This window comes from Rhinatrema bivittatum, chromosome 1 (assembly GCF_901001135.1).
Source record: "Rhinatrema bivittatum chromosome 1, aRhiBiv1.1, whole genome shotgun sequence".
In the NCBI taxonomy this organism is placed as follows: Eukaryota; Metazoa; Chordata; class Amphibia; order Gymnophiona; family Rhinatrematidae; genus Rhinatrema; species Rhinatrema bivittatum.
The window spans coordinates 117,494,881-117,521,589 of NC_042615.1; the positions used below are offsets into that span (position 1 = coordinate 117,494,881).

At 43.0% G+C, this 26,709-nt stretch overlaps 1 protein-coding gene across 1 annotated transcript in view; it reads right to left on the minus strand.

The window, feature by feature from the left end:
* Nucleotides 1-26,709, minus strand: part of SORBS2 (sorbin and SH3 domain containing 2) — a 747,676-nt gene that overhangs the window by 282,494 nt on the left and 438,473 nt on the right. The window contains 2 exon segments of the mRNA XM_029586937.1: nucleotides 1,275-1,319; nucleotides 7,038-7,104. Of these exon segments, the coding sequence (XP_029442797.1) occupies nucleotides 1,275-1,319; nucleotides 7,038-7,104 (112 nt within the window).

Below are 26,709 nucleotides of genomic sequence, written 5' to 3' on the forward strand. Positions count from 1 at the left end.
AGTCGCGCTCAGTAAACAAATACAATGAAGTAATGTCAGAGAAGTAATAAAATGCTTGGATAAGTTCCCATACTTTGTCAATCTCCATATAAAAAGAATGAAATTACAGCAAACACATTTGAAGTTGACTATTTTCATTCTAATAATTTCCATTTTTTAAGCACTCTTGGGAGAAATAATACATCTTATATAGAGAACAATGTGCCAATCTCAGCCCCTACATAGTGGCCTGAGTGGATCTCCTTGGGTAGAGGAAATAAAAAAGAAAAGCATCAAGCTGTGATGTAAACATTTCTTTAAAGAAATAGTCTTGGTTCCAATTCAAGTCCAATATGAGGTAACTGAAAGGCTCCTACTCATATCGCCTGCAGATAGGAACGTCCTTCCACACACACTCAAGAAAAACAACAGTCCAACTCATTAAAATATATGCTGTGGGAAGAGAGGCTCTTGTGGAAATGTTAAAATAGCACCTGGAAGTTATTATATTACTTTCTGGATGCTATTTTGTGAAGTTCTGCTGCTAGCCTCCAGGTGGTTCAGTCTCTAAGTGAGCCTGGAGATCTGTATATTTTCTTCAGCTGGCTTGGTTGCTCCTACCTGCTGTATAGCTCCCAGTTCCTCTAGAGTGCCATCTTGCTTCCTGTCTTGTCCTATAAATCTATCTATATCAATATCTATATTTACATATACATACACCCCCCCCTCCCCCACATACACACCCATGGAGGCTTTGCCTGCTTTCCTTGCCAGAACTTGATCCTATACTATACTGGACTGTGCCTAAATGCTTTCAGTCTTCCTGTGGTGATCCCCAGATCTCGACTCATTGTGTCTCCCTTTGGCCCTGTCTCTCAAGGAGGCCTCACTCATTAGTATGTTCAGCTGGAACATTGTACCCCCAGTACCGGCCCTACGTAGCCAAAGGTCTGGTGGCCATCAGCACTCAAGTATTCAAATCGAGGGGAAGGCAGCTGCTACAGATGGACGACCATGCTGCCTTATTTCAATATTAGAGGCATTTCATTCAGTGACTTTCCTTACCCTGACCTTGAGCTCTGGTCTGCTGACCATTTCAGGGTCCCCTCTATTCGACGGGAATCATCGCATATTTTAGCTGAGGCTATCAGCTTTGCGGTTGCTAACACTTAGCAGCTCTTAGTGCATATGATCCATTGTGTCACAGTGAGGAAGCAGGTCCATGCACTTAACTACCAATCAATGCACTGCTAACACAGAACAAATACTAAATTCAGTGGAGCACTATATCCTACCAGTATTATATGTGTAGATAGTTTTGGATGGGTCTAAATCATCATCTGTGAAAAGAAAAAGACATTATGCGGCAATACGTCAGTATATCACAAGACAGCACTGGCAACTTTCTCTTCATAAACACAAACGGAGCACAAGAGATGCACAAAATCCCTCATGCATGCTCCATAGCTTACGTCTGTTCAAAGGTCATGCCCCAGTACAGTCATAAAAACCCCCTTTATCATACAAATTACCTCTTCTCTACTATTCAAACTTCCCCGGCAGAAAAAACAATCAGAAATGGCCCATTCAGTGGTGCAGATTCTTTATACAGGGATCTCTGCTATAGCAAGCTACTGTGTATTAATAGCTCCTCTCAATTCAATTACATCTGATGTCTATTCCCCTCCTTGTGATATCGTTTAGGGAAGTGCAGCACGCAGAATGCTCTTCTGAGGCATAAAGACAATTTATTCATTTCCCTCCCATTTGCTACATGACTCTTACCACTATGTACGCAGCCGTCCAGGCACTTAGCCAGCTCTGAGAAACCCTTTTTGACACTTGGTGTTGAGACATGTGAAGAGCAATTTTGGATTTGGAAAGCAGTGGGATGATACAGACTATGCTAGCATCATTTGAACTAACAGCTGGCACCTAGAGACATAGCCCCTGGGCTCAAACAATAGCCAGAGCTTCTCTCTTTTCATATTATCCTCTCCTGCATGCCGGCTACAAGACAAGATGGGCTTTACGGTCTTTATATGTCATCATGTTCTCTATTTCTATCGAAGGAGCCGCTCATGGTCTGAAGAAGAAGTGCACTTGGCAGGGGACAATATACTAGTCCTTGCCATTTACCTTTTATTGTTTACAAAATTTCACATACCCCTGCAAGTACCACACTGTACACATACCGCTGAATGTACTACACTGTACACATACCCCTGCAAGTAGCACACTGTGCACATACCCCTGAATGTACCACGCTGTACACATACCCCTGCAAGTACCATGCTGTACACATACCCCTGAATGTAACACACTGTACACATACCCCTGAATGTACCATACTGTACACATACCGCTGCAAGTACCATGCTGTACAAATACCTCTGAATGTACCACACTGTACACATACCCCTGCAAGTACCACGCTGTACACATACCCCTGAATGTACCACGCTGTACACATACCCCTGCAAGTACCACACTGTACACATACCGCTGCAAGTAGCACACTGTACACATACCCCTGAATGTACCACGCTGTACACATACCCCTGCAATTACCACACTGTACACATACCCCTGAATGTACCACGCTGTACACATACCCCTGCAAGTACCACACTGTACACATACCCCTGAATATACCACGCTGAACACATACCCCTGCAAGTACCACGCTGTACACATACCCCTGCAATTACCACACTGTACACATACCGCTGAATGTACCACATTGTACACATACCCCTACAAGTACCACACTGTACACATACCCCTGCAAGTACCACGCTGTACACATACCCCTGAATGTACCACACTGTACACATACCCCTGCAATTACCATGCTGTACACATACCCCTGAATGTACCACACTGTACACATACCCCTGCAAGTACCACGCTGCAGATTATGCCAACAATTATCACAGGACCCCATATGGGAAAAACTGTGAACATAACAGATTCTATTCATGCTCTTCCTCCAAAGTAGCATATATTACTCAATGCAGAAATACGAAGAAGCTTGCTGCGCTGCTGAGACAGGCCAGACATGAAAGGCAAAAGTCATTTCACACAGACAAAAGATCATACATAACAGGGAAGACCAGGCCAACAGCTCCATGGGAGAGGACTTTTCAGAACCAAACCACTGCATCAATGACCTTACGAGCAACATAATCAAAAAAAATGTGAAAGGGTCCAGGAAAGCAAGATTTTTGAAGTTAAAATGATCGGTCACTTTGGAAATGACAAAAAAGGACTCACAAAAGACCCAGGTTTCCTATCACATTATGAGCCATAAACTAATACTGCCTGTCACTTTTTGATTACCCATCAAATCCCTCTCACCCCTAACCTTCCATCCTTTCCTCTTCACCCTATCACTGGAATGCCTTTTATGATTTACAAAGGGCAACCACATTACTTTATATCTCCTGGTAATGTCTTCTTTTCTCATTTGAATTCTGACCTGAAGAAGAGAGTATTAGTTCTCGAAACCTAGTCAAGAAATGTATTAAGTCTAATAAAAAGGTAGCAGAATTAAAACAGAGACTACAGAAACATCATTGGAACAACAATCCTGTGAAACAATTACAAAGTATCCTTTTTTTGTGGACTGTGATTCAACTGAATCCCCTTTTTAATGAAGGTATCTTCCACTTGACTCATTTGCAATTCACAACGTAGCTTTCTTGAAGTCCAGCTCTATTGCAAGTGTGTCATTGTTTCATTACAAGCACTCTATATATTTTGACAATGTTTTATGTTGATATCTAAAATCACACTCAGGAGCAATTCATGCACTCAGCAACTCAAGTTCGATGAACATAAGCGCAGACAGTTTTTGCTGGTCCAATTTATATTAATTCTTTTTTATTGTACAAGCGGCAACTCCACATTGACACAAAATTCATAACCGGTACCCCGACACGTACCGTGTTTCGCCTGTCCGGCTGCCTTGGGGGGGAGGGGGGCAATTTTAACAACAAGAATAGCTGTAATAACACCAAAATAAACAATGACCAAGCTGTTATAAGTAAACAGGGCAACAGAGCAAATTTTCTACTAATAGTGTCAAAATTACACATACCTTTGTCAATCAGTTCAACATTCGTACAAGAGCGCCTCAGACATTCAGAATGTACTGCCATTTAAACTCTCCATTTTGGCGCCAAACGGGTGCCCCAGAGTCTGATGGGACCTCTCTTGGCCAATCACAGCACAGCACCTCCATGACATGTGATCTGTCAAAGAAAATAATTCCATTCCAGCTCGGCGTTTAAGATGGCTGGGGAAACAGTGTCTAAAGTGAAAATCCATTTTTGTTCCCTTCTAATTAGAGCCGTCACTAGATCTCCTCCCCTCCCCTGGACTCAGTTTTCACATACATTATCAGATTTACGGTTCTTTATTATTGATGTAGTTTTGTCGACAGTGAGGGGAGGAGATCTAGTGACGGCTCTAATTAGAAGGGAACAAAAATGGATTTTCACTTTAGACACTGTTTCCCCAGCTTAAACGCCGAGCTGGAATGGAATTATTTTCTTTGACAGATCACACGTCATGGAGGTGCTGTGCTGTGATTGGCCAAGAGAGGTCCCATCAGACTCTGGGGCACCCGTTTAAATGGCAGTACATTCTGTATGTCTGAGGCTCTCCTGTACGAATGTTGAACTGATTGACAAAGGTATGTGTAATTTTGACACTATTAGTAGAAAATTTGCTCTGTTGCCCTGTTTCCTTATAACAGCTTGGTCATTGTTTATTTTGGTGTTATTACAGATATTCTTGTTGTTAAAACTGCCCCCCCCCGAGGCAGCCGGACAGGCGAAACACGGTCCGTGTCGGGCGACCGGCTATGAATTTTGTGTCAATGTGGAGTTGCCGCTTGTACAATAAAAAAGAATTAATATAAATTGGACCAGCAAAAACTGTCTGTGCTTATGTTGATATCTATACATATTATAAATGCATAACACTAAAGAAAGTTTAGAAGTGGTGTGAATGAGGAATGATTGGCTAGGGCAATTGATAAATATATGTTTGTGTTTTTGTGCCAGTTTTATTTTTTGAAATATCAATATTCAGCTGGAAAAGAGCTCATAAATGGATATATCTAGCAACCGTCATAAATGGCCTCAATGAATTTGTGGCTTATAGATAAAGCCTATGATACTTAAGGCTAGTATAATCATAGGTTGCAGATAGATTTGTTTATGCACCAACCGGTGCGATAAGGCTGGAGCACAATCACTGTATGCTTTAAGTCACTAGTGTGTGCACTTATCTTAAATTGCCACATAGAGAGAGCTGGCTTGCACGGTCCTGAAGTTTGCCTCCGACACTGTAGTGTTTCGGAGTCTTATGCTCCTTCCTCAGGGATCTCCAGGTGAAAACGAGCCATCTACATAAATTCCATGATGTCTGGTCAGTACTTAGCTCAAAAGCGACGAATACTTATGCGGTGCACTGTGTTGGAGTGACCTGCCAGCGTGCCGGTAATTGAGACGGCACGCTGGCAGGTCACTCCAACACAGTGCACCGCATAAGTATTCGTCGCTTTTGAGCTAAGTACTGACCAGACATCATGGAATTTATGTAGATGGCTCGTTTTCACCTGGAGATCCCTGAGGAAGGAGCATAAGACTCCGAAACACTACAGTGTCGGAGGCAAACTTCAGGACCGTGCAAGCCAGCTCTCTCTACGTGGCAATTTAAGATAAGTGCACACACTAGTGACTTAAAGCATACAGTGATTGTGCTCCAGCCTTATCGCACCGGTTGGTGCATAAACAAATCTATCTGCAACCTATGATTATACTAGCCTTAAGTATCATAGGCTTTATCTATAAGCCACAAATTCATTGAGGCCATTTATGACGGTTGCTAGATATATCCATTTATGAGCTCTTTTCCAGCTGATATTTTGAAGTATTCTGTTTTTCAGCTGCACCTGTGGGTCATATTGATTTTCTAGTTTTATTTTTTGAACAGTTTTGATATTCTTTGCCATTGTGTAATAAAAGCTTGCAACATTAAGCATCTTTTAAAACATTAGTGGTGTTACTTACCCTATTTTAGGGTTCTCTGATGGATATACCATTTTAGGTACACACATATTTTTATTTTATTTAAAGCCTAGAACCTATATATATATATATATATATATATATATATATATATATATATATATATATATACACTTACATATACACACACATATATATATATTTATTTTGTTAACATTGTTACTGAAAATTTCACAAGGTCAGAATTCTTTTCTTACCTGTTTTATCTCCATTTTACAAATTTGTATTTAGGGAAAAAGAGAAGTACAGTAATCCTTTATGGGGAAAAAAGTAATGCATACATACATTTGGTAGAGTATATGGATCCAAGATGGAAAATGTATTTTCAACACTTTTAATAATTACGTGTTCAGTAATAGGAAGTCTGAAGTCACCAGACTACAATGTAAATCAGAGCTGCCATGGGGGAGTAATTTTTAAGTGGGAGATTTGCAGCACTCCCCTGATCCCCTGCACTGCCACCCGCTTCGTGCTCCTGTACACTTTTCAAAATAAAATGTAAGAAATTACTTGAGCCATAATCACACACACACACACACACACACACACATACACACACACACACACACACACACACCAATCAAAGATTCTTTCCCCCTCCCTCTCTGTTTCTCTCCCTTCCCTGTGCCCATGTTCCCCTCCCTGTATCCCTCCTTTCTCTCTCTTTTCCCTTGTGTCTCAGCTCCCTTTCCCTCCATGCTTCCCTTGATGTCTCTCTCCTCTTCCACTTGAGGAAGTCAGCCTACCTCATGATGAGATTAATTTCTAATGCATTTTTAAAATCAGGCTCACTGGGGTTTCTTCAGGAGTTTGCGTTAACTGGGAAAAAGTGCAGGAGATGGCTTGTGAAAGTGGGAGTCTTCCGCCGAATACAGGACCCTTGACAACTCTGATAAATGCTTTACCCGATACAGTTTCATGCACAGTAAGGGGACTACTAGAATAACGCATACATACCCGGTTTGTGAACCATATGAATTTGCTTGAACATTGTCTTATACCAATCCTTGGGCCTGTCAACTGTCTGAATAAATTAAAAAAAAAAAGATTATCACCATTGGTGCATAATTTTGTTGCCAATCTCCACTTTTTCTTCTGTGTCTACCAGTTTTCAGCTGGAGCATGAAGTGGTAAAGCTTAACCCCCATGCTGCGGTTGCTTGCTTCTTTATGACAGTTTCTGAGGGTTTTCACTACTGAGCCACCTAATTTTGGGCCACATGTATGAAGCATATTCCTAGTCATTCAGGTAAGCTGTCTCTTCTTTCTCTCCCTAGCTGTCTTCTGTATCTCTTCTTTATTTTGTATTTATTGTTCTTATACTTTTTTCTTTTCAGATTTTCTGTATGTATGTTCTTTTATCTTCTCTCTCTCTCTCTGTACTCCTTTTTCCCTTTCTCTCTCATACTGTTTCCTTGAACAACACAGCTTGGACCCATAGCCTGTAAAATGTTTCTTCTACTTTGCAACTTCTGAAAAATCTTTCATGGAAAGGCACTTTAGTTAGCCATTGTGACTCCTAATCCTGAAAATCGTTTTGCCTTGTAAATATACTTCTTGATTTGGCGAGTGGTAGTGGGATCCTGACTTAGTCTGCAATAAACTCTTGATACACTTTACCAGCAGCTTTCGTCTCCTGTGCTACTTACCAACAGTCAGCATTTATCTCATTGGTTGGTTTCTCTTTGCTGCTTTCACTGATCATACAAATCTATCAGCAATGGAAACCTGAGTACCGAATGGCTTTTGCACTGAAAACTTGTACTTCTTGGTAACTGTACATGATTTTTTTTACCAAATATTTAGCTCACACTTAGGGATGTGTTCACCAAAGAGTTGTGCTATCAGAGTATAATAGGAGCAAACTGTATAAATCCATTTTCATTATTGAATTGACAGAGCCTCTAGAATGAGATTATTTCCTGCACATCAGTTTCCATTGCTTTAAGTATACTGCAGGAATAGGTTTGACTCCACTGATATCCATGGAGATGTGAAACACCTATGGAACACTAACCACGTGAACCAACTGGCACTGTGCCATCAATGTCCCAAGACGAGGTCAGGAAACCATTTACAGAAAAATCTAGCCAGCCATCACATGCAATGCTCTCTTAGGATTAAGTTATTAATAAGCACATTTTTTTTCTGTATTCAGTATTTTTCTATATATCCTGATAAATCATCTTGTTTTTAAATTTTGCAAATAATGTTAAAACTGTACCCCCAAACTCTACTCCTTCTGCTCCCTACTCAAAGAGGAACGAACAATCAGTGGAGGTCCAAAAAGAACACAGAATGTTAGGAACTATTAGGAAACTAATGGAGAATAAAATGGACAATATAGTAATGCCTCTGTATTTCTCTCTCATATTGTTTCCATGAACAACACAGCTTGGACCCATAGCCTGTAAAATGTTTCTTCTATTTTGCAACTTCTGAAAAATCATTCATGGAAAGGCACTTTAGTTAGCCATTGTGACTCCTAATCCTGAAAATCGTTTTGCCTTGTAAATATGTGTGCAGTTCTGGTGACTGCATCTCATAAAAGATATAGTGGAACTGAAAAGGGTACAGACAAGGGTGACCATAATGTTAAAGGGGATGGAACAGCTCCCCTATAAGGAAAGACTAAAGAGTTTTGGGGCCAGGGCTCTTCAGCTTGGAGAAGACATGACTGATGGAAATATAATAGTGGTCTATAAAATCATGAATGACATGGAGTAGGTGCCATCTTATAGACTAGCCAGTTTATTGAGGCATGAGCTTTCATCTGACAAAGTGGACTCTGTCCTCGAAAGCTCTTGCTTTAATAAATTGGTTAGTCTATAAGGTGCCATCCGCCTCATATCATTTTTGCTACACCAGACTAACATGGCCACCCCTCTGAATATCTACAAAATCATGGGTGGATTGGAAAAGGTAAATGCAAATCAGCTGCTTGCTTTCAAAAAACAGAAAGATTAGTAGATACTCAATGAAGCCACTAAACAGCACATTTAAAACAAATCAGAGAAAATTATTTTTCACTCAACATACAATTAAGCTCTGGAATTCATTGCCACAGGATGTAGTAATGGCAGTTAGCATAGCTGGGTTTAAAAAAAAAAAAGACTGGACAAGATCCTGGAGGAAAAGTCCATAAACCGTTATTAAACAGGTAGATTTGGGGATAAGCAGCATGGAATCTATCTCCTCTTTGGGATCCTGCCAGGTATTTGTGACCTGAATTGGCCACTGCTGGAAACAGGATACTAGGGTTGATGAACTCTTGGTCTGACCCAGTTTAGCAGTTCTTATGTTCTTAAACTATCACACTAAAATTCTGCCTCAAAACCTGCTACCACACTAGTGTAAGGCCTTCTAATAGATCTTTATAAGCTAATTTTCAGACCCACATAAGCCTGCAAATCAATTTTCAAAAGGAAATACCCTGTGGAGTTTTCCTTTGAAAATCCAGCAGTGAGGTAGTGCTGTGAAAAGTCTTTACCCTGAGTGCTTTTAGCAGGTGCAAAGTATGTAAAGCAGGCATGGGGATTTCAGTTTTGAAATCCCAGCATCTACTTCACTGGTTCTGCCCCAGTCCCATCCCTTCCCCAGGTACAATTCCTCTTTCCTGTTTGGGAGAGGGGGGTGCAATTTTCAAAGTTTATTTTTCTGTGGGTAAACTCTCATTTACTCATGGAAATCCCTATGAAAATTGCCTCCTCACCCCCCACCTACGTCTGTGGCACTCTCTGCTCCCCTGACCTGCAACCACTATAAACCTGCATCCAATAAAACTGGTTGGTTGCTCCAGTATCACACTTCACTTAGACTCCCTAGTACTTTAGGGGTAGAGATATCCCACTTTCTGTCCAAATTTATGGTACTTTTGTGTACTTTTTATGTATTCTATATTTTTATTTCCCTATCCTTGAACAGCGATGGTTGTGTGGAATGACAGTGTTCTGTATATAAATTTGTAAAATATGCATCCACTTTAACAATAACAGCCACATTATCATAGTCTGAATGTATTAAATCCGAACTCATCAACATTTTAACAACTTGCTCTCTTAGGACAGTCCGATAATATAGGTTTTAACATTAAAATCTACCCTCCCCTCAAAAAAAACAAAACAAAAACAAACAATGGCATCAAATATCTTTAATGTAAAACTGTTTGCCCAAAATATTGCAACATACAACACAGAGGAAGTTTCGTTCCATGATAAATATTCAGCCAAGCTGGGCGTTCAATATTCTTTTCCTCAATTTACTGTAATTAGTTCAGCAAGCCCTCTATTAGATCAGGGCTTAAACTGTGCCCTTGCCTGTTACTGATTCTCTCAACAGTCTTATTTCTCTGGCTGCAATTAAACGGTGGGACGTGATTATTAAATTTCAATGAATAATCAGACTGATAGTAGTAGCAGAGCAAGAAGAATGGAAAGGGATTGGTGCTGGAGAGGCTGCCTGAGCCTGAGCTCAGTAGGAACAATAGTACTGAACGTCTGGTAGTTACGGCAGGCAGTTATTAATCACAATAGAGCCTTTTCTCTTCTGCACTGCCTTCCGTCCCATCTGTGAAGCATGCCACAATCAAACACTGCTTTGGTGTTAAGAGTTTCCTAATTACAGAACAGCAGATCTGTAAAGCAAAAAGCCTAGTGCTTTTTTTTTTTTTTGCAAAGGCTCTTCAGTTTGGGATTTTATTTTTCCTGGAACTATATTAGTGTTTGTTAAAAACAACAACACGCATGAGACAAAATCAGTGCAGAAAACAACTCTGGACTTTTCTGGGTAAATACTGGGGTTTATTTTGGTGGACAGAATTATGAAGCTCCACTCAGCTCTCCTCCTCTGCTGGCCAAGGAGGAGAATGGAAACAAAGGCAAGGAATCATACTGGGGTGTGTGGATGGATTACTCGTTACCGGAGGTCAGGGGTGCTTGGGCCAGCCATGAATTCTGTGGGACAAAAACAAAATTCTACATATTAAGAATTACAAAAGCAGGGTAAAAATCAGTAGGAAAAAAAGAGAATATTTTTTCCACAAACTGGGATTTTTATTATAACATTTGGTTTAAACTGCATACGGAGGGACCCCTACATGTGTATTACATGATTGTGTGCAATCACAAACACACAAGAACACATATATACATACATTTTCCTTCTCTCTATCAGGCTCTGTGATAGGGTGGAAAGATGCTATATTGAATAACTTTAATTTTTCTATGCAGAGAGGGAATAGTTGCTTTTATAAGGCAGCAAAAACATGCTGCAGTTGATTTCATTGGGTTTGATTGTGAGCCTGACAGCTATCCTTGAAAAACCCAAAGAACAGAGGTAGGCAACCTGGCACACAAGCTGCTCAACCTGTCACAGGGCTTAAAATTCTAAAGCTCCTATTCTTCTTAAAGCAGGCCTCACGTAGAAAGAAATCTCTGGGTACATTTTCAGGTCTTGTGAGTCAGCTTTGCTGAGCTTGTGACGCGTAAGATCAGCTCAGCTGCTCCACAGGTTTTGAGAATGCTCATGGTGCAGACACTGTAGTGCAGGCAGCAGGAAGAGCAGTGTTTGGGCAACAGTGACAGCAAGAGTTTATTGACATGGACCTCCTAATAAGGAGAAATTACTACTTACCTGATAATTTTGTTTTCCTTAGTGTGCAGGCAGGTGGACTCAGGACTAGTGGGTTATGCACCTCTGCCAGCAGATGGAGATGGAGCAAACTGATGTCACAGTATATATACCCCTGCAGTGACCCCAGCCTGCCAGTATTCTCTTCAAAAGCAACTGTGGACAGACAAGCCAAAAAACTTGATTAAAAACTGTCAATCATTACTGTACTCAACCAACAAGAAATACTGAACTCAGGCAATGAATGTATCTACTCCAATCTAGGAACTGGCTGAACACTTACCAGTAATCCCCTGAAATACGTAGCCCCTCAAGAGGACCATTAACACAATCATTTGGCAGCCAAGGGAGGGAAGCTGAGAATATCTGTCTGCACTAAGGAAAACAAAACTATCAGGTAAGTAGTAATTTTTCCTTTCGTAACATGAAGACAGATGGACTCAGGACCAGTGGGATTTACCCAAGCTACTCCTGAATAGGGTGGGAGGCTGCCAACAGTCCATCAACATTGCACGTGCAAAGGCTACGTCCTCCCAGGCCTGCACATTCAGATGATAATACCTGGAAAAAGTGTGTAAGGAGGACCATGTTGCTCTCGGCAAATGTTGGTGGGAGACAACAATCTAACCTTCACCCATGACACTGCCTGAGCCTTAGTGGATTGAGCCCTAACCTGAGTAGGCAACGACTTTTCAGCATCCACATATGTGGCTGTGACTACCTCCTTATTCCAGTGAGCTATTATAGCCCACGATGCTGCTTTGCCTTGCTTTTCTCCACCATGAATGACAAACAGACGATCCAACTTTCAGAAAGGTTTAGAAACCTCCAGATACTGCACGGCATGTCTCTTGACATCCAAGGGATGTAAAAGGCAATACTCTTCTGCATCTCTTTCCTTATCCAAGGATAGCAAGAAATGGACTGATTCAAGTGAAAATCTGAAACCACTTTAAGCAAGAAAGAGGGAACAGTACGCAGCTGTACCCTCCTGGAGTCACCTAAGGAACAGCTCCTGGCAAAACAAGGCCTGCAGCTCAGAAATTCGACGTGCAGAATATATCGCCACCAGAAACACTGTTTTCATGGTCAATAACCATAAGGAAAGACTTTGCAGTGGGTGAAACTTAGGGCCTGCCAAGAAATTCAACGCCAGGTTAAGACTCCACAAGGGAACTGGTAACTGCAAGGGAGGACAAAGATGTTTCACTCTCTTAAATAAATGGGCCACATCAGGATGAGACGATAAGGATTCACCATTCACCTGGCCCCTGAAACAGGCAAGAGGCACAACCTGTACCTTCAAGGAATTAAGGGCCAATTCTTTATTTAACCCGTCCTGCAAAAATTCCAAAATGAGTGGAATCTTAACTGAATGAGGAAGAACACCTTGATCCTCACATCAAGCCTCAAACACTCGCCAAACCCGCACATAGGCTAAGGAAGTGGAGTACTTTCAAGCTCGTAGCAAGGTGGCAATCACCCTAGAAGAATATCCATGCTTCAACAAGTGAACCCTCTCAAGGGCCATACTGTAGGGCAAAACAGAGTCGGATCTTCATGAAGGACAGGTCCCTGCTGCAACTGATTCTTGTGTGGCGGAAGACAAAGGGGGGGGGGGGGGTCTCTACCAGGTGTCTCCACAGATCTGCATACCATGGTCTTCTGGGCCAATCCTGTGCCACCAGAAGCACCATCCCCCTGTGGCCTTTGATCCTGCAAACTATTCTGCCCAACTTGGACCATGAGGGAAATGCATACAGCAGCTTGTTTTCTGGCCAGACCTGCATGAGAGCATCAATACCAAAGGACCTTGTATCTCTTCTGTGACTGAAGAATCGAGGAACCTTTGCATTGCGAGAAGTCGCCAGCAGGTCTAGGAATGGAAGGCCTCAGCTGAAACACTTCATCCGACAATACCCATTCTCCTGGGTTCAGACTCTCCCTGCTGAGAAAGTCTGCTCTTATTTTGTCTTTTCCTGCAATGTGAGAGGCCAAGATCACCTGGAGGTGCCCTTCCACCCATTCCATAAGTTGGTCTATTACCTGTGACACTTGCTGGCTCTTGGTTCCTCCCTGTTGATTGATGTAAGTCACTGTTGTTGTGTTGTCTGACATTACTTGGACCTCTTGCCCCTGTAGTCTGTCGCTGAAATGCTAGCATGCCAACTGGACCACCTGGGATTCCAGGTGATTGATGCTCCATAGGGACTCTTCTGTATTCCAGCATCCTTGAGCAGTTAGTTCCTTACAATGAGCTCCACAACCCTGGAGACTCACATCCATCATGAATATCAACCAGTCTGGTGATGTCAGGGAAACTCCCTTTCTCAGATGATTCTCCTGCAACCACCACTGGAGGTGAGAGCAGATTTCCATTGGCAAGTGGAGTCGAACCGAATAGTCCTGAGAATTTGGGTTCCAACGAGACATCAGGAGCATTGAAGAGGACGCATATGCACTCTCGCCCATGGCATCACTTCCAGGGTTGCCACCATCAAACCTAGTACCTGTAGATAGAACCACACTTTTGGGCGTATAGTGTTCACCATGAAAAACATGCAACATCAACTTCTGAATCCGAACTTCTGGCAGGAAAGTTTTTCCTGTCTCATGTCGAGCTGAACATCCAGATACTCCAATGACTAAGATGACTGAAGACTACTCTTGGCTAGGATCACCACTCAACCGAGTTACTGCAACAAGGAGATCACCTTGCAGGTCACCAGGTGGCTGTCTTCCAGAGACTTGGCTTTAATCAGCCAGTCATCCAATACGGGTGTACTAGGATTCCATCCTTTCTCAATTCTGCTGCCACCACCACCATAACCTTGGAAAAAGTTCTGGGAGCAGTGGATAAGGCAGCACTTGAAACTGATAATGGCGTCCTAACACGGCAAAATGCAGAAAACATTGGTGTCCAATCAAATAGGAATATGGAGGAAGGCCTTGGACAGATCCAGGAGGTCAGAAATTCCCCAGACTGCACAGCTATTATCACTAAGTGCAAGGTTTCCATGCGAAAATGAGTCACCCACAAATGACGGTTGATTCCTTTGAGATACGGGATGGGACGAAAGGAGACCTCCTTCTTGGGCACAACAAAATAAATGGAATATTGCCCTGTATTTTCTTGAGACACAGGCACTGGAACCACAGCCCTCAGACTGAGGAGCCTTGACAGCATAGATTCCTCTGCCTGCTTCTTCTGTGGGGAATGGCAAGGGGAACTATGAACACGTGGAACACTGTGAAATATCAGCACATATCCGTCTCATAATACTTCCAGGACCCGCTGATCTGATCTGATATCAACCCACTTCTGATAAAAGAGAGGGAGACATCCCCTTATCTCTTGTTCCTGAGGGTAGGTCGGCAAACCTTCTGTGTGAGTCTCGGGAGGATCCACTACCCGCACCCGCGCCTCGCTTGGACTGTCTGGGACAAAAGGACTGAGACCTGCCAAAAGGCCAAGTCCTCTAAAAGGTCAACCCTCTGTAAGGACAAAACTGCTTGGAACCCCTGAGATGACCCCTCATACCAATGGGGTGCTGCAACAGCTTCTTATTCTCTGGCAACTGAGGAACCGGGGATTCGCCCCACTTATTGGCCAGTTTCTCCAACTTACTCCCAAACAAAAGGCAATTTTGTAAGATTAGCTTTGGAGGTTGTGTTGGCCAACCAGTTTCACAGCCATAGCTCATGCCTGGCTGCTATTACCGAAGCCAATCCTCTAGCCGAGGTATGGACCAAATTGCAGCCCACATCTGCTAAAAAGGCAGTGGTGGGTTCCATAACTGCTCTGGAATTCATTCCAGAATCATCAACCTCCTGAGAGAGAGTGAGCAACCAGGGCACAACAGGAAGCTATCTGCAATGTCATTACCACTACTTCAAATACTTGCTTAAGGATGGCCTCAATTTTCCTATCATGTACATCCTTCGAAGCTTCTCCTCCCTCCATGGGGATAGTTGTCCACTTGGAGTCGGTATAGACAAGTGGAAAACTTTTGGAAAATGCAGACACTCTCTTACCACTAGAGGAGGTACAGGCCTTATAATGTCTGACCCCTTTGAAATTTCTCTCCAGAGTGTCCCATTCAAGATCAATCAATTCTTGAATGGCTTCCATAACAGGGAAAAAACAAAAGGCTTTATTCAAGGAAAGCAAAATGGGATTTTTCTTTGGCTCAGACATGGAATCTGTCCCAGGCACTCCCAGCTTCTTCAAAGTCTGGGAAATCAGAGCAGGCAGGTCATCTCTATCAAAGAATCGCAACATAGTCCTATACAATTCCTGTCCCGGAGGAATTTCCCCATCTTCCAGAGAGTCAGCATCTGCCTCATCATCAGTGCCATCTGGATTCCTGTCGGGAATACCCACAACTAACTGAGGTATGCTTCAGTGCTTAAACATAGTACCCAGAAGAGGGAGGGGCCATTGCTTGATGATCTGACCTGACAGGATTGGGCAGGGCTGAGGACTGTACCTGAAGAAAAGATTGCAATCCTTGAAAAAATTCTACCCAAGAAAAGGCAGAAGGAGTCATGCCAAAACCAGAAGGCATTTGTGGAAGACCCACTGCGCTGCCATCCCCTGCGGAGGAACCAGTCAAGGGAGTTCCAAGGCCAGGCATTCCTCCGGACATGTCCTTAATCAGGCCATCATCATTCTGGGAAGGACCAGGCTTAGCAAAATCAGAGGAAGCCTCTAAGCAGTGCTGACACATGATAGAGGGCACTCCCGGCTGAGATGTCCGAATATGATAGGCAACACAGAGAGAAAGGTGCTTAGGTTTCTTGGTCACTGGCACCATTAGTTCATCAGTATGCTTAACAGGCGACCGAAGATGTACATCCAGTCAATTTGCGCTGAAAAAATTTAAGTGCACAAAATTTATGTGCACAAAATTTAGGCACCCCAAGTCTATGTGCTGTAAAACAAAGCACACTGACATCGCGCCAGACCTGGGCGCACAGCTGATATGTTTAAGAATGTGCATACAGGTAGCGTTTCGCCAAACGAGACAACAGAAAAAATGACAGACAGCCTGACAAGGGAGAGTTGAGGCACAGGATAAAGGATCTACAGCTGTAGTAAACTTATCCTCTACCCCTTGAATGAATCACAGTTAGCAGTGTTAAATCAAGGACTTTCCTATATTCCTACCACTAAACATTCAGCATTTGAAAGCCGTATCTTCATCCAGCGATTTATTCGCAAGTTAAATCTGAAATTATATTTTTCAGATAAACAAGACGGCAATATTGACATGTCAGTGGTGAGGCCCAAGTCCAACTGGTTACCTCCAGGCCCAGTAGATCCTCACATACTGGCCTTTCATGAATTAGTATTGAAGGATTTATCTCATTATGAATCCAGAGTAGTGAAATGGCCACAAAATCTTCCACGTGAGCAAATAGAAGCACTAGACAGTCTGTTCAGCTCTACACAAATCATCATTAAACCCACAGACAAGGGGGGGCGCTGTGGTAATCCAGGATAGGGAGACATATGTAGACAAATTATTGTCTCATTTACATGATACCAGATATTATCAGTTAACGCCAGATGACCCTACAAAGACATTGATGTACAAAATAGAGGCAGTGGTGCAGAGTGAATTTAGTCTAACCCAAAAGGAAAAGGACTATCTAACAGTGGCACATCCTAGAAGACCAGCCATTTATTCAGTAACGAAGATCCATAAAAATTTAGTATCACCACCTATAAAGCCAATTGTGTCACAAAATGGCTCAGTACTAGAACCAGTGGCCACTTTTATAGACATTTTTTTGCAATCTTATGTTCAGCAAGTTCCCTCATACATAAAAGACATGGCCCACTTTTTGAGATGTTTGGAGACATTAGAGGTTAACTGGGAAACCATGAGCATGATAACCATGGACATCAGTTCATTATACACCAACATCCCACAGACCAGCGCATTGAGGATAGTGGAAGATATTTTGACACAGCAAAGCACATCTCAAAGAATCAAAACCAGTTTTCAGTTGGAACTGGTAGAAATTGTATTATTCAATAATTTCTTTTGGTTCGGCAGGATTGTTATCATCAAATCCATGGTATTCCCATGGGTTCTCCGCTAGCACTGGCTGTGGCCAATTTATATGTTGCTCATTTTGAAAAGGTTCACATAAATACATCTCAATGGTGGAAAGATATTAAGTGTTGATACCGCTTCATTGATTACATCTTCTTTATATGGGAAGGGACGGACATTCAGTTGCAACAATTTCTAGAATGGATCAATTCTGTAGATCCTAATCTTGAATTTACATCACATGTCTCCAAACACTATATGACCTTCTTGGATGTGGCAATTTGTATACAGGACGGCCAGTTTCAGACCACAATTCATCGTAAATCCACAGACCGCAACAATTTATTAAGATTTTCAAGCCTTCACGCTTATAGTTTTAAGATGGGTCTCTCAGTGAGCCAATATTTCAGAGCAAGATGTATATGCTCTACTGAGGAAGGTTTTGAAGTTCAAGCAAACATCTTAGCAGGCAGATTCCGTGAAAGAGGATATCCACAGAAAGCCATTACCCGGGCACACAGGAGAGCCAAATTCAGTGACCGACAGGCATTACTACAGTACAAACCAAAAAAAGAAGAGGCCCGATTGACATGTGTATTACGACAATCCACTGCAGTTGGAACTATCATTGCGGCCATTAAATGTCATTGGTAGAGATGTGAATCATGTGCCAGATCGTCTTAACGATCAGGTTCGGCTGGGGGGGGAGGGGAAATCTGATCGTTAAGATATGTGAATTGGAATCGTTTCCGATTCCAATTCACATGGCTAATTTTTTTTTTTAGGGAGGCCTGCGCCGCTAAAAAAACCCCCACCCGACCCTTTAAATCAACCCCCCTTAGCCTCCCCCCCCCGTCACATGGTAGGAGCACTGGATGGCCGGCGCCATCTTTAAAGATGGCGCCGGCCATCTTTACTCATCAGCCCCTATTATACTATACTCTATAATAGGGGCTGATGAGTAAAGATTACCTGGTGGTCCAATGGGGGGGGGGGGTCCCGGCGCGATCTCCCGCTCTCGGGCCATCGGCGCCATTTTGGCTGCCACTAATTAAAATGGCGCCGATGGCCCAATAAAAAAAAAAATCCACCCGACCCTTTAAATCGACCCCCCCTTAGCCTCCCCCACCCTCCCGACCCCCCCAAAACCTTTAAACATTACCTGGTGGTCCAGGGGGGCCTCGGGGGATGATTTCCCGTTCCCCCGTGTCATTGGTCGGCCCCTGTCACATGGTAGGAGCACTGGATGGCCGGCGCCATCTTTAAAGATGGCGCCGGCCAACCAGTGCTCCTACCATGTGACAGGGGCCGACCAATGGCACGGATACCCTGTCACATGGTAAGGGCAAAGGGGCATCGGCACCATTTTTTTTTAGCGCAGCTGATGCCTGGGAACGGGAAATCATCCCCCGAGGCCCCCCTGGACCACCAGGTAATGTTAAAAGGTTTTGGGGGGGTCGGGAGGGTGGGGGAGGCTAAGGGGGGGTCGATTTAAAGGGTCGGGTGGGTTTTTTTTTTATCGGGCCATCTGCGCCATTTTAATTAGTGGCAACCAAAATGGCGCCGATGGCCCGAGAGCGGGAGATCGCGCCGGGACCCCCCCCCCATTGGACCACCAGGTAATTTAACATTTTGGGGGGGTTCGGGAGGGTGGGGGAGGGTAAGGAATTGGTTTTAAAGGGTCGGGGTGGGTTTAGGTGTTGTTTTGGTGTGCCGGTTTTCCTGCCCTCCCCCAAATAATTCCCGTGCCCTATTTAACGATTTAGGACGATAAATCGGGGGCATTTGTATTGTATCGTGCACTCTGACGATTTAGGACAATTTTAAAATTATCTGATGATAATTTTAATCGTTCAAAAATGATTCACATCCCTAGTCATTGGCATGTTCTTTCTCTTCATGATGTTTTTAAAGCGCTCCCAATGTTTGCCATGGCTCGTGGCAGGAACATTAGAGACAAGACAGTACATGCTCAACTAAATACACCATCAACAGTGGAAACAGTTATAGGCCATCAGCTGTGTGGCCATTGTAGCTGGTGTGCCCAGACACTGACTGGAGTATTATGGGAAGACCCCATTTCAAAATACAAAGTTTGGAGAAGATCCAACACGGATTGCAATTCAAACAATGTTATCTATGCGATCGTATGCCCGTGTCCAAAGATCTATATAGGCCAGACGACACATCCAATCAGAGTCAGATTGGGCAAACATAAATCGAGATTTAACACGGCCAAAATGACTGCTCCCATGGCCCAGCATCTTAAAGATAAGGGTCACACCATCACACCATCACAGAATTAAAATGGACTGTTTTAGAGCAAATTAACTATCCTTCCCGGGGTGGTGACATAGGTGCTATGCTCAATTATCGAAAGGCTTTCTGGATATACACGCTATCATCTGGATATACACCCTAAGGGCCGGATTTTAAATGCCCTGCGCGCGTAAATCCGGCCAGATTTATGCGCGCAGGGCCCTTGCGCGCCTGCGCGCCTATTTTGCATAGGCCGCCGGCGCGCGCACAGCCCCGGGACGTGCGTAAGTCCCGGGGCTTCTTAAAAGGGGCGGGGAGGGGGCATGTCCGGGGCGTGTCTGGGGACAGGGGGTGGTTCGGGGTGGGACCGGGGGGGGCATGGTTGAGGCTTCCGGACCAGCCCCCGGGTCGGGTGATGGCGCACCAGCAGCCCGCTGGCGCGCGCAGATTTACGCCTGCTGAAAGCAGGCGTAAATCTGCCAACAAAAGGTAGGGGGGTTTAGATAGGGTCGGGGGGGTGGGTTAGGTAGGGGAAGGGAGGGGAAGGTGCGGGGGGGGGGGGGTGGAAAGAAAGTTCCCTCCAAGGCCGCTCCGATTTTGGAGCGGCCTCGGAGGGAACAGGCAGCGCGCGCCAGGCTCGGTGCGTGCAGGTTGCACAAATGTGCACCCCCTTGCGCGCCGATCCCGGATTTTATAAGATACGCGGGGCTAAGCTCGTATCTTATAAAATCCAGCGTACTTTTGTTTGCACCTGGTGTGCGAACAAAAGTACGCACTCGCGCAAAATTATAAAATCTACCCCTAAATGTATGAATGATGAGCTAAATTTAAACATTCTACTGTAGTCCAGCAATATGGCTGTCTTTGCACAGCATGTGTTATAAATCTTTAAAGCTCCCGTAGTGCTTCATAGTTAACATTGTGGCCGCATACAACAACGGTGGACGTTCAGTGCTGCACAGTCTCTATCAGGTCCGTGTATCCTATGGAGGAAGTTAGAAGTAGTTTCCTGTCAGGTCCAACCTAATCCGTGATGTCATCAAAGATACGCCCCTTAATGCGAAGCAAGTGGCAATTACCAACACAGGTGAACTTGGTAGGAGTTCATTTAATGGCCAGAGTGCCGATAGGTTCCTGCAATCTTTGAGGCTTAGGATTGGTATCCCGGTGTACCCAGGTTGGATATTTAAATGGGATCAGTTTGATTTTCACGGTATCCGTCCGTTGGTATGGAGCGGTGAACAACAGGATGACGCGGTGAAAAGGAAGTAATTACGGCTATCCGATGTGAAGTAAAATTCTTTAGCGAGGCAAGAATCCTGCAAAGTTGGAAATTTCCAACGTGAGACTCCCCTGAAGAAAGACGTACGTCTGAAACACGAACGTGTTTGTGTCGGGATTTAATTTTACTAATCAAAGAAACCAACAGATTAGGAAGTCGCAAGGTGCCCGCTTTAAATTTAATACCATCTTTGAAGATTACATTTACCCTTTTCCGCCAATAGATTAACATTTACAATACCACGGATGTCATTGTAATTGTCAGGACTTTATTGCTAATACATTGCAACAAAAATTTTTTTAAAAAAATTGTTGTTGGAGGTGGTAGGAGGTTAGTGATTATAACCAATAATATATTGGTGTGGGGACACCTACACTGTATATGAAACCTTCTACTCTTCCTAAAAATGTTTTTTTCAAGTTTTTTCAATAATTCTGAAAACAAATAGATCCACAGGGTGTAGGTATATGAATTAAAAATGGAAGTGATATAAAGAAAATTCCTGTAGTAATTTATTTCAAAAATACTTCACACACAGCGAGAGAGCAGTCTTTCTGCTTTTGATTTGATTCAGATAAAAAGTTAGCGAGATAAGTTGCAGTCACTCACCTCTGCTGGATATGCAAATGGCGCCATTTAGTCTGCTAAGTCCAAACTCAAATAGGACATTGTGGACATAGAAAAGGCCCAAAGAAGGGTGATAAAAATGGTAAAGGAGATGGAAAAGCTTCCTTAAGGTGAAAGGCTAAACAGGTAAGGGTCTTTAGCTTGGAGAACAGACGACTGAGAGGGGATATGATTGAGATTTATAAAATCATGAGTGGGGTGGAATGGATAAATGGGGAATGATTATTTACTCTTTCAAAACAACACTAGGACTAGGGGAAACTAGCAACCAGCAGATTTAAAATGATTGGGATCTATTATCAGAGGCGTATGTGGTTAAGGCAATAAATATAATGGGGTTCCAAAGAGGGTTGGACAGGTTCCTAAAGGAAAAGCCCATAAACAATTATTAGACAGGTAGACTTGGAAAAGCCAGTGCTTATCCCTGGGAATGAAACAGATCAACTATTTGGGATGCGCCGGCTCTCTGTGACCTGGTTTGGCCTCTGTCAGAGACAGGATGCTGGGCTTGATCCATCTTGGTCTGTCCCAACATGGCACTTCTTACATTCTTATGAGAGGTCTATAGGAATTAAGGTCCAAATCTGTAAGCTTCAGTTTTCTTTTGCTGTTAGAGTCGCTCACTTTTCCGGCTTGTCACACACAGTGCCAGCAGTGGCATGTGATGCCCTCCCAGGAGGAGAGGGAAAGATAGCAGCAGTATCAGAGTGGGAAAAGAGAAATACACACAATGTTTTGTTTTACTTTTCTTCTAATATCCATCCCCTAGAATGGAACTAGGAGCATGGATTAAAACATCGTTTGCCGCCCGGTAGTAATTTCAGGTACAGTGGCAACAGCAGTATAACCCCCCCCCCCCCTTCTCCATCCTCTCAAGAAGGGGTGCCAGAACTCTTTCTCGCAGGATGGGGGCGAGGGGAAACGCTATACCTCAAGGCCCTGCTGGTAAAAACAGGCGGAAGGCATTTTAGATTTCCCCGGAATAATGCACAGCCACACAGCGGAATTTTGTTCCCATGAGGTCTCTTTGCTAGGAAATAATGATTAACAGAAAGGCTTTACGCCAGCCAAAGTATTTACAAGTTATTTAGAGATCCGTTCAATGAGCAATTGTATGGCTTTCAGCTCCTTTCTTCTAAATGCATTACATAATGTCAGAACTGCTAAAGGCAATGACTGCCAGAGTCACAAACATTTCTTCCATTTCAGAATAAACATAGAACAGTCTCTTACTTGAGCTGAGAGATTTCCATTTGACTCCTACGCACTCAGTCAAGTCTAATAGATTACTGTCTCCTGGACATTCATAAAATATGTTAAGATTGGGCCCCTTATCCCAGATAAGCATTACCACTGGTAACTGCAAAAATGCTTCTCCTAAAGAAAGTGTTCAACTGAGCTTATCCACTACTGCATATTTGAGTTCTCCCCAGGCACAGCTGTATCTTTGTATCACTAAATCACATGTACATCTGACTCGGCTTTTCCATAGGTCGGAGAGAGGAAACTTCTAGCACTGGGAATCACTGGATGTATCCCCCAAAGGGTTGGTTATTAGTCAGAGGTCATATCGATGACTCTGTGAGTCTCTGGAAAGACACATTTCAGGGAGCAAGGGAAAGGCAGCCAAGGGAATGCACTCTCGAGGGCTGCAAGGAGATTAATGACAGCTGCCTCTTTTGACCAACCACGAGAGAGGTTCTCTCTCCTGGCTTTGTGAGGAGCATAATTCAGGTAGGTTCTGACCCCAGGGCTTGTGGATAGAGAATGGTCCTGACTACATCCAATATCGAGGTATACAAGACGTACTTCTGAGAGGAAGAATGGGATTTTCTTGTTTCCAGTGGGGCTGCTAGAGTTGTTGGTGCCTTGAGGAGAGCCAGCAGAGGGTCTCAGCCTTACCGTTCTACTCAGCCTGCTCAAACAGCTGACATTAGTATTTCTGAACTGCTTTATTTCCTATTTATATTGCGGGACTGCTTCATTTATTGCCAGTAAAATTAATTTTGCTGGAAAACAACACATGATATGTGGATGCTTTTATCAAAATACTGAGTAGGGATCCCCTTAGTTCTTAAAGCCTTTCTCTGTCTCCCTCTGCCCCGCCTCATGGAAGAATCCTGATCCAGAGCTATATACAGGGTTTTCCTCAAACTGGGAAGCATCCAAAGTTGGCCTCTTACCTATTTCTGGGAGTTTATAGAAAAAGAGGTTTACATACCTAATGACTGTGATGCTGTGGATAATATCCCTCCTCTCACTATAGTATGAGAGGTCAGAATCCTTCTTGTGATCTTTCTCTGTTCTCTAGGAATAAACTCATTCTTTCTCCTCCCTGTCCCTTCTCTTAGAACAGCAGAATAACTCTTCCTAGCTCTTTTCTTCATTTCTCTCTCTGTCTCTTTTAGGAAAAAACGTCTTCTTGCAAAACGAGGTGTCTTCCAAAGCTTCTCCATTGGTATTTCTCTCTTACCTGCCCACTCGAGAAGGGCAACAGATTGTACCAATTCCTTCCTTGTTTTAAGGAAAAGACTATGGGGCTCTGGGTCTTAAAGCAGCAGCTGTAGGTGCAATAACCGTGAGCGACTACCCGTGCAGTGCTGACTCAAGAAATCTGCCTAAGATGGCACCTGACGATGATACAGAGACACGCCTGCTTACTTTAGATAAAGGCAGCAGCAGCCTCCCAGTTATTCAGCGAAAGTGTTTATGCTTTGGTTTGAATGACTTGGTAGTGGTAGCGGGTATCTGTCTCTTTACTCCATGTTATAAAAATATTTCCTTTAAATATATTTGTCTCACTATATGGTCTATATGTAGCTGAGACAAAAGTGAAGATTTGTTTCTATGTGAAGCTTTCTTTAATAAGAATGTGTCCTTTAGATGTTTACATCCTATGGCTGCCAGGCAAGGTTGAAAGCCTCTGACTAAGAAGAAGAAACAGTCTGCGATAGCAGTGAGGAAGAGACAGCATGCTGTTGAATGGGATGTGGGATGTGGCAGTCAGTATCTAGAAACACAGAAACATGATGGAAGAAAAAGACTATGTCTGCCCATCCACATCAACTACTCAACTATAAAATCCCTACCACTCTCTCTGTGTTTATTCCATGCTTTAATGAATTCAGATACTGTCCTTGTCTCCAGCGCCTCCACTTGGAGGCTGTTCCATGCATCTGCCACCCTGTCTGTAAAGAAATATTTCCTTAAATTACAGCCGAGTCTACCTCCTAAGTCTAACTTCTCTATTGAAGTTCAGGAAGCTGTTAAAGGCACATCTATTTCAACAAGCCTTCAACATTTAATTATATATTATATAATGCGTGATTAAGTGCCTGCCAAGTTGTATATAAAGAGGTCATTAATTGTTAGTCTTATTGGTTTAATGTGATTTTATTATTTTAATTTTGTTTTATATTGTCTTATGATGTTCTATTTTTTGATTATTTATTTTGGTTTTATGGATATTGTAATTGAAAACTGCTTAGACATTTTTATAGGCAGTATAAAAAACCTACAAATATATAAATATATACTCTCATAATATGACCCTCATTCTAGAGCTTCCTTTTTATTGAAAGAGGCTTGCCTCCCGTGCATTGATACCATATCTTCCCATCCCATCTTTTTTTTAGGGTTTACATGTTTAGATCTTTACATCTGTTCCCATATGCTTTACAACGAAGGCCACTTACCATACTAGTAGCAACAATCTGGATTGACTACCATATTGTTTATATCTTTTGGAGGCCTAGTCTCCAGAATTGTACACAGAATTCCAAATGAGATCTCACTAGGGACTAGTACAGGGGCAATATTACCTCTTTTTTTCTTTTAGCCAATCCTCGCCTTGTGTATTTTTCTGGCTTTTGCCATTGCCTGATCCACCCATTTGGCATCCTTAATATCATCATATACAATCACCCCAAGATCTCGCTCTTCTTTCATGCTTAGAAGTACTTTATCCTGTATACTTTACCAATTCCTTGGGTTTTTGCAGCACAAATGCATGATTCTGCATTTTTTAGCTGCGAGACTCTAGACCAGGGGTAGACAACTCCAGTCCTGGACTGTCACAAACAGGTTTGGTTTTCAGGATATCCACAATGAATATGCATGAGGTATATTTGTATGCACTGCTTCCACTGTATGCAGCACACCACTAGTAACGCCCCTCTCCTTGCAGAGAACTCCATTTATGACTACTTGTTGTTGCATCCCACACAACCAGTTTCTATCCCAGTCAGTCACTTAAGAGTCCATTCAGTTTATTTATGTCAGCTGTGTGGAACTACATCAAAAGCCTTATTGAAATTCAAGTACACTACATCTACTTCTCTCCCTTGGACCAACTTCCTGGTCACCCAATCAAACAACTTGATCAGATTTGTCTGAAAAGACCTACCTCTAGTAAAACCATGCTGCCTTGGATCTTGTAATCTATTGGATTCCAGAAACTGCATTATCCACTGTTTTAGCAGTGATTCCATTAATATTCTCACCACAGAGGTCAGACAGCTATCTTAGTTAGGAAGACAGCACGTGCCTAAGTCTAACTTGTCAGAGGTACAGTGTTACTTTGGAAGCACACAGGCTGATTATAGATATGGAGACTTTTGGAGTTTGTGCTAAAATATTATATTTCCTTTAAACTTTCTGGCAATCTATGACATATGCAGACTTTAGGGGGACTTCCTTGCCAACCTGCAATCAGCCCCCTCTAAAGTCAATGGTACCATAGCAGGTTGCTGCAGTAACTCATGCCAAAT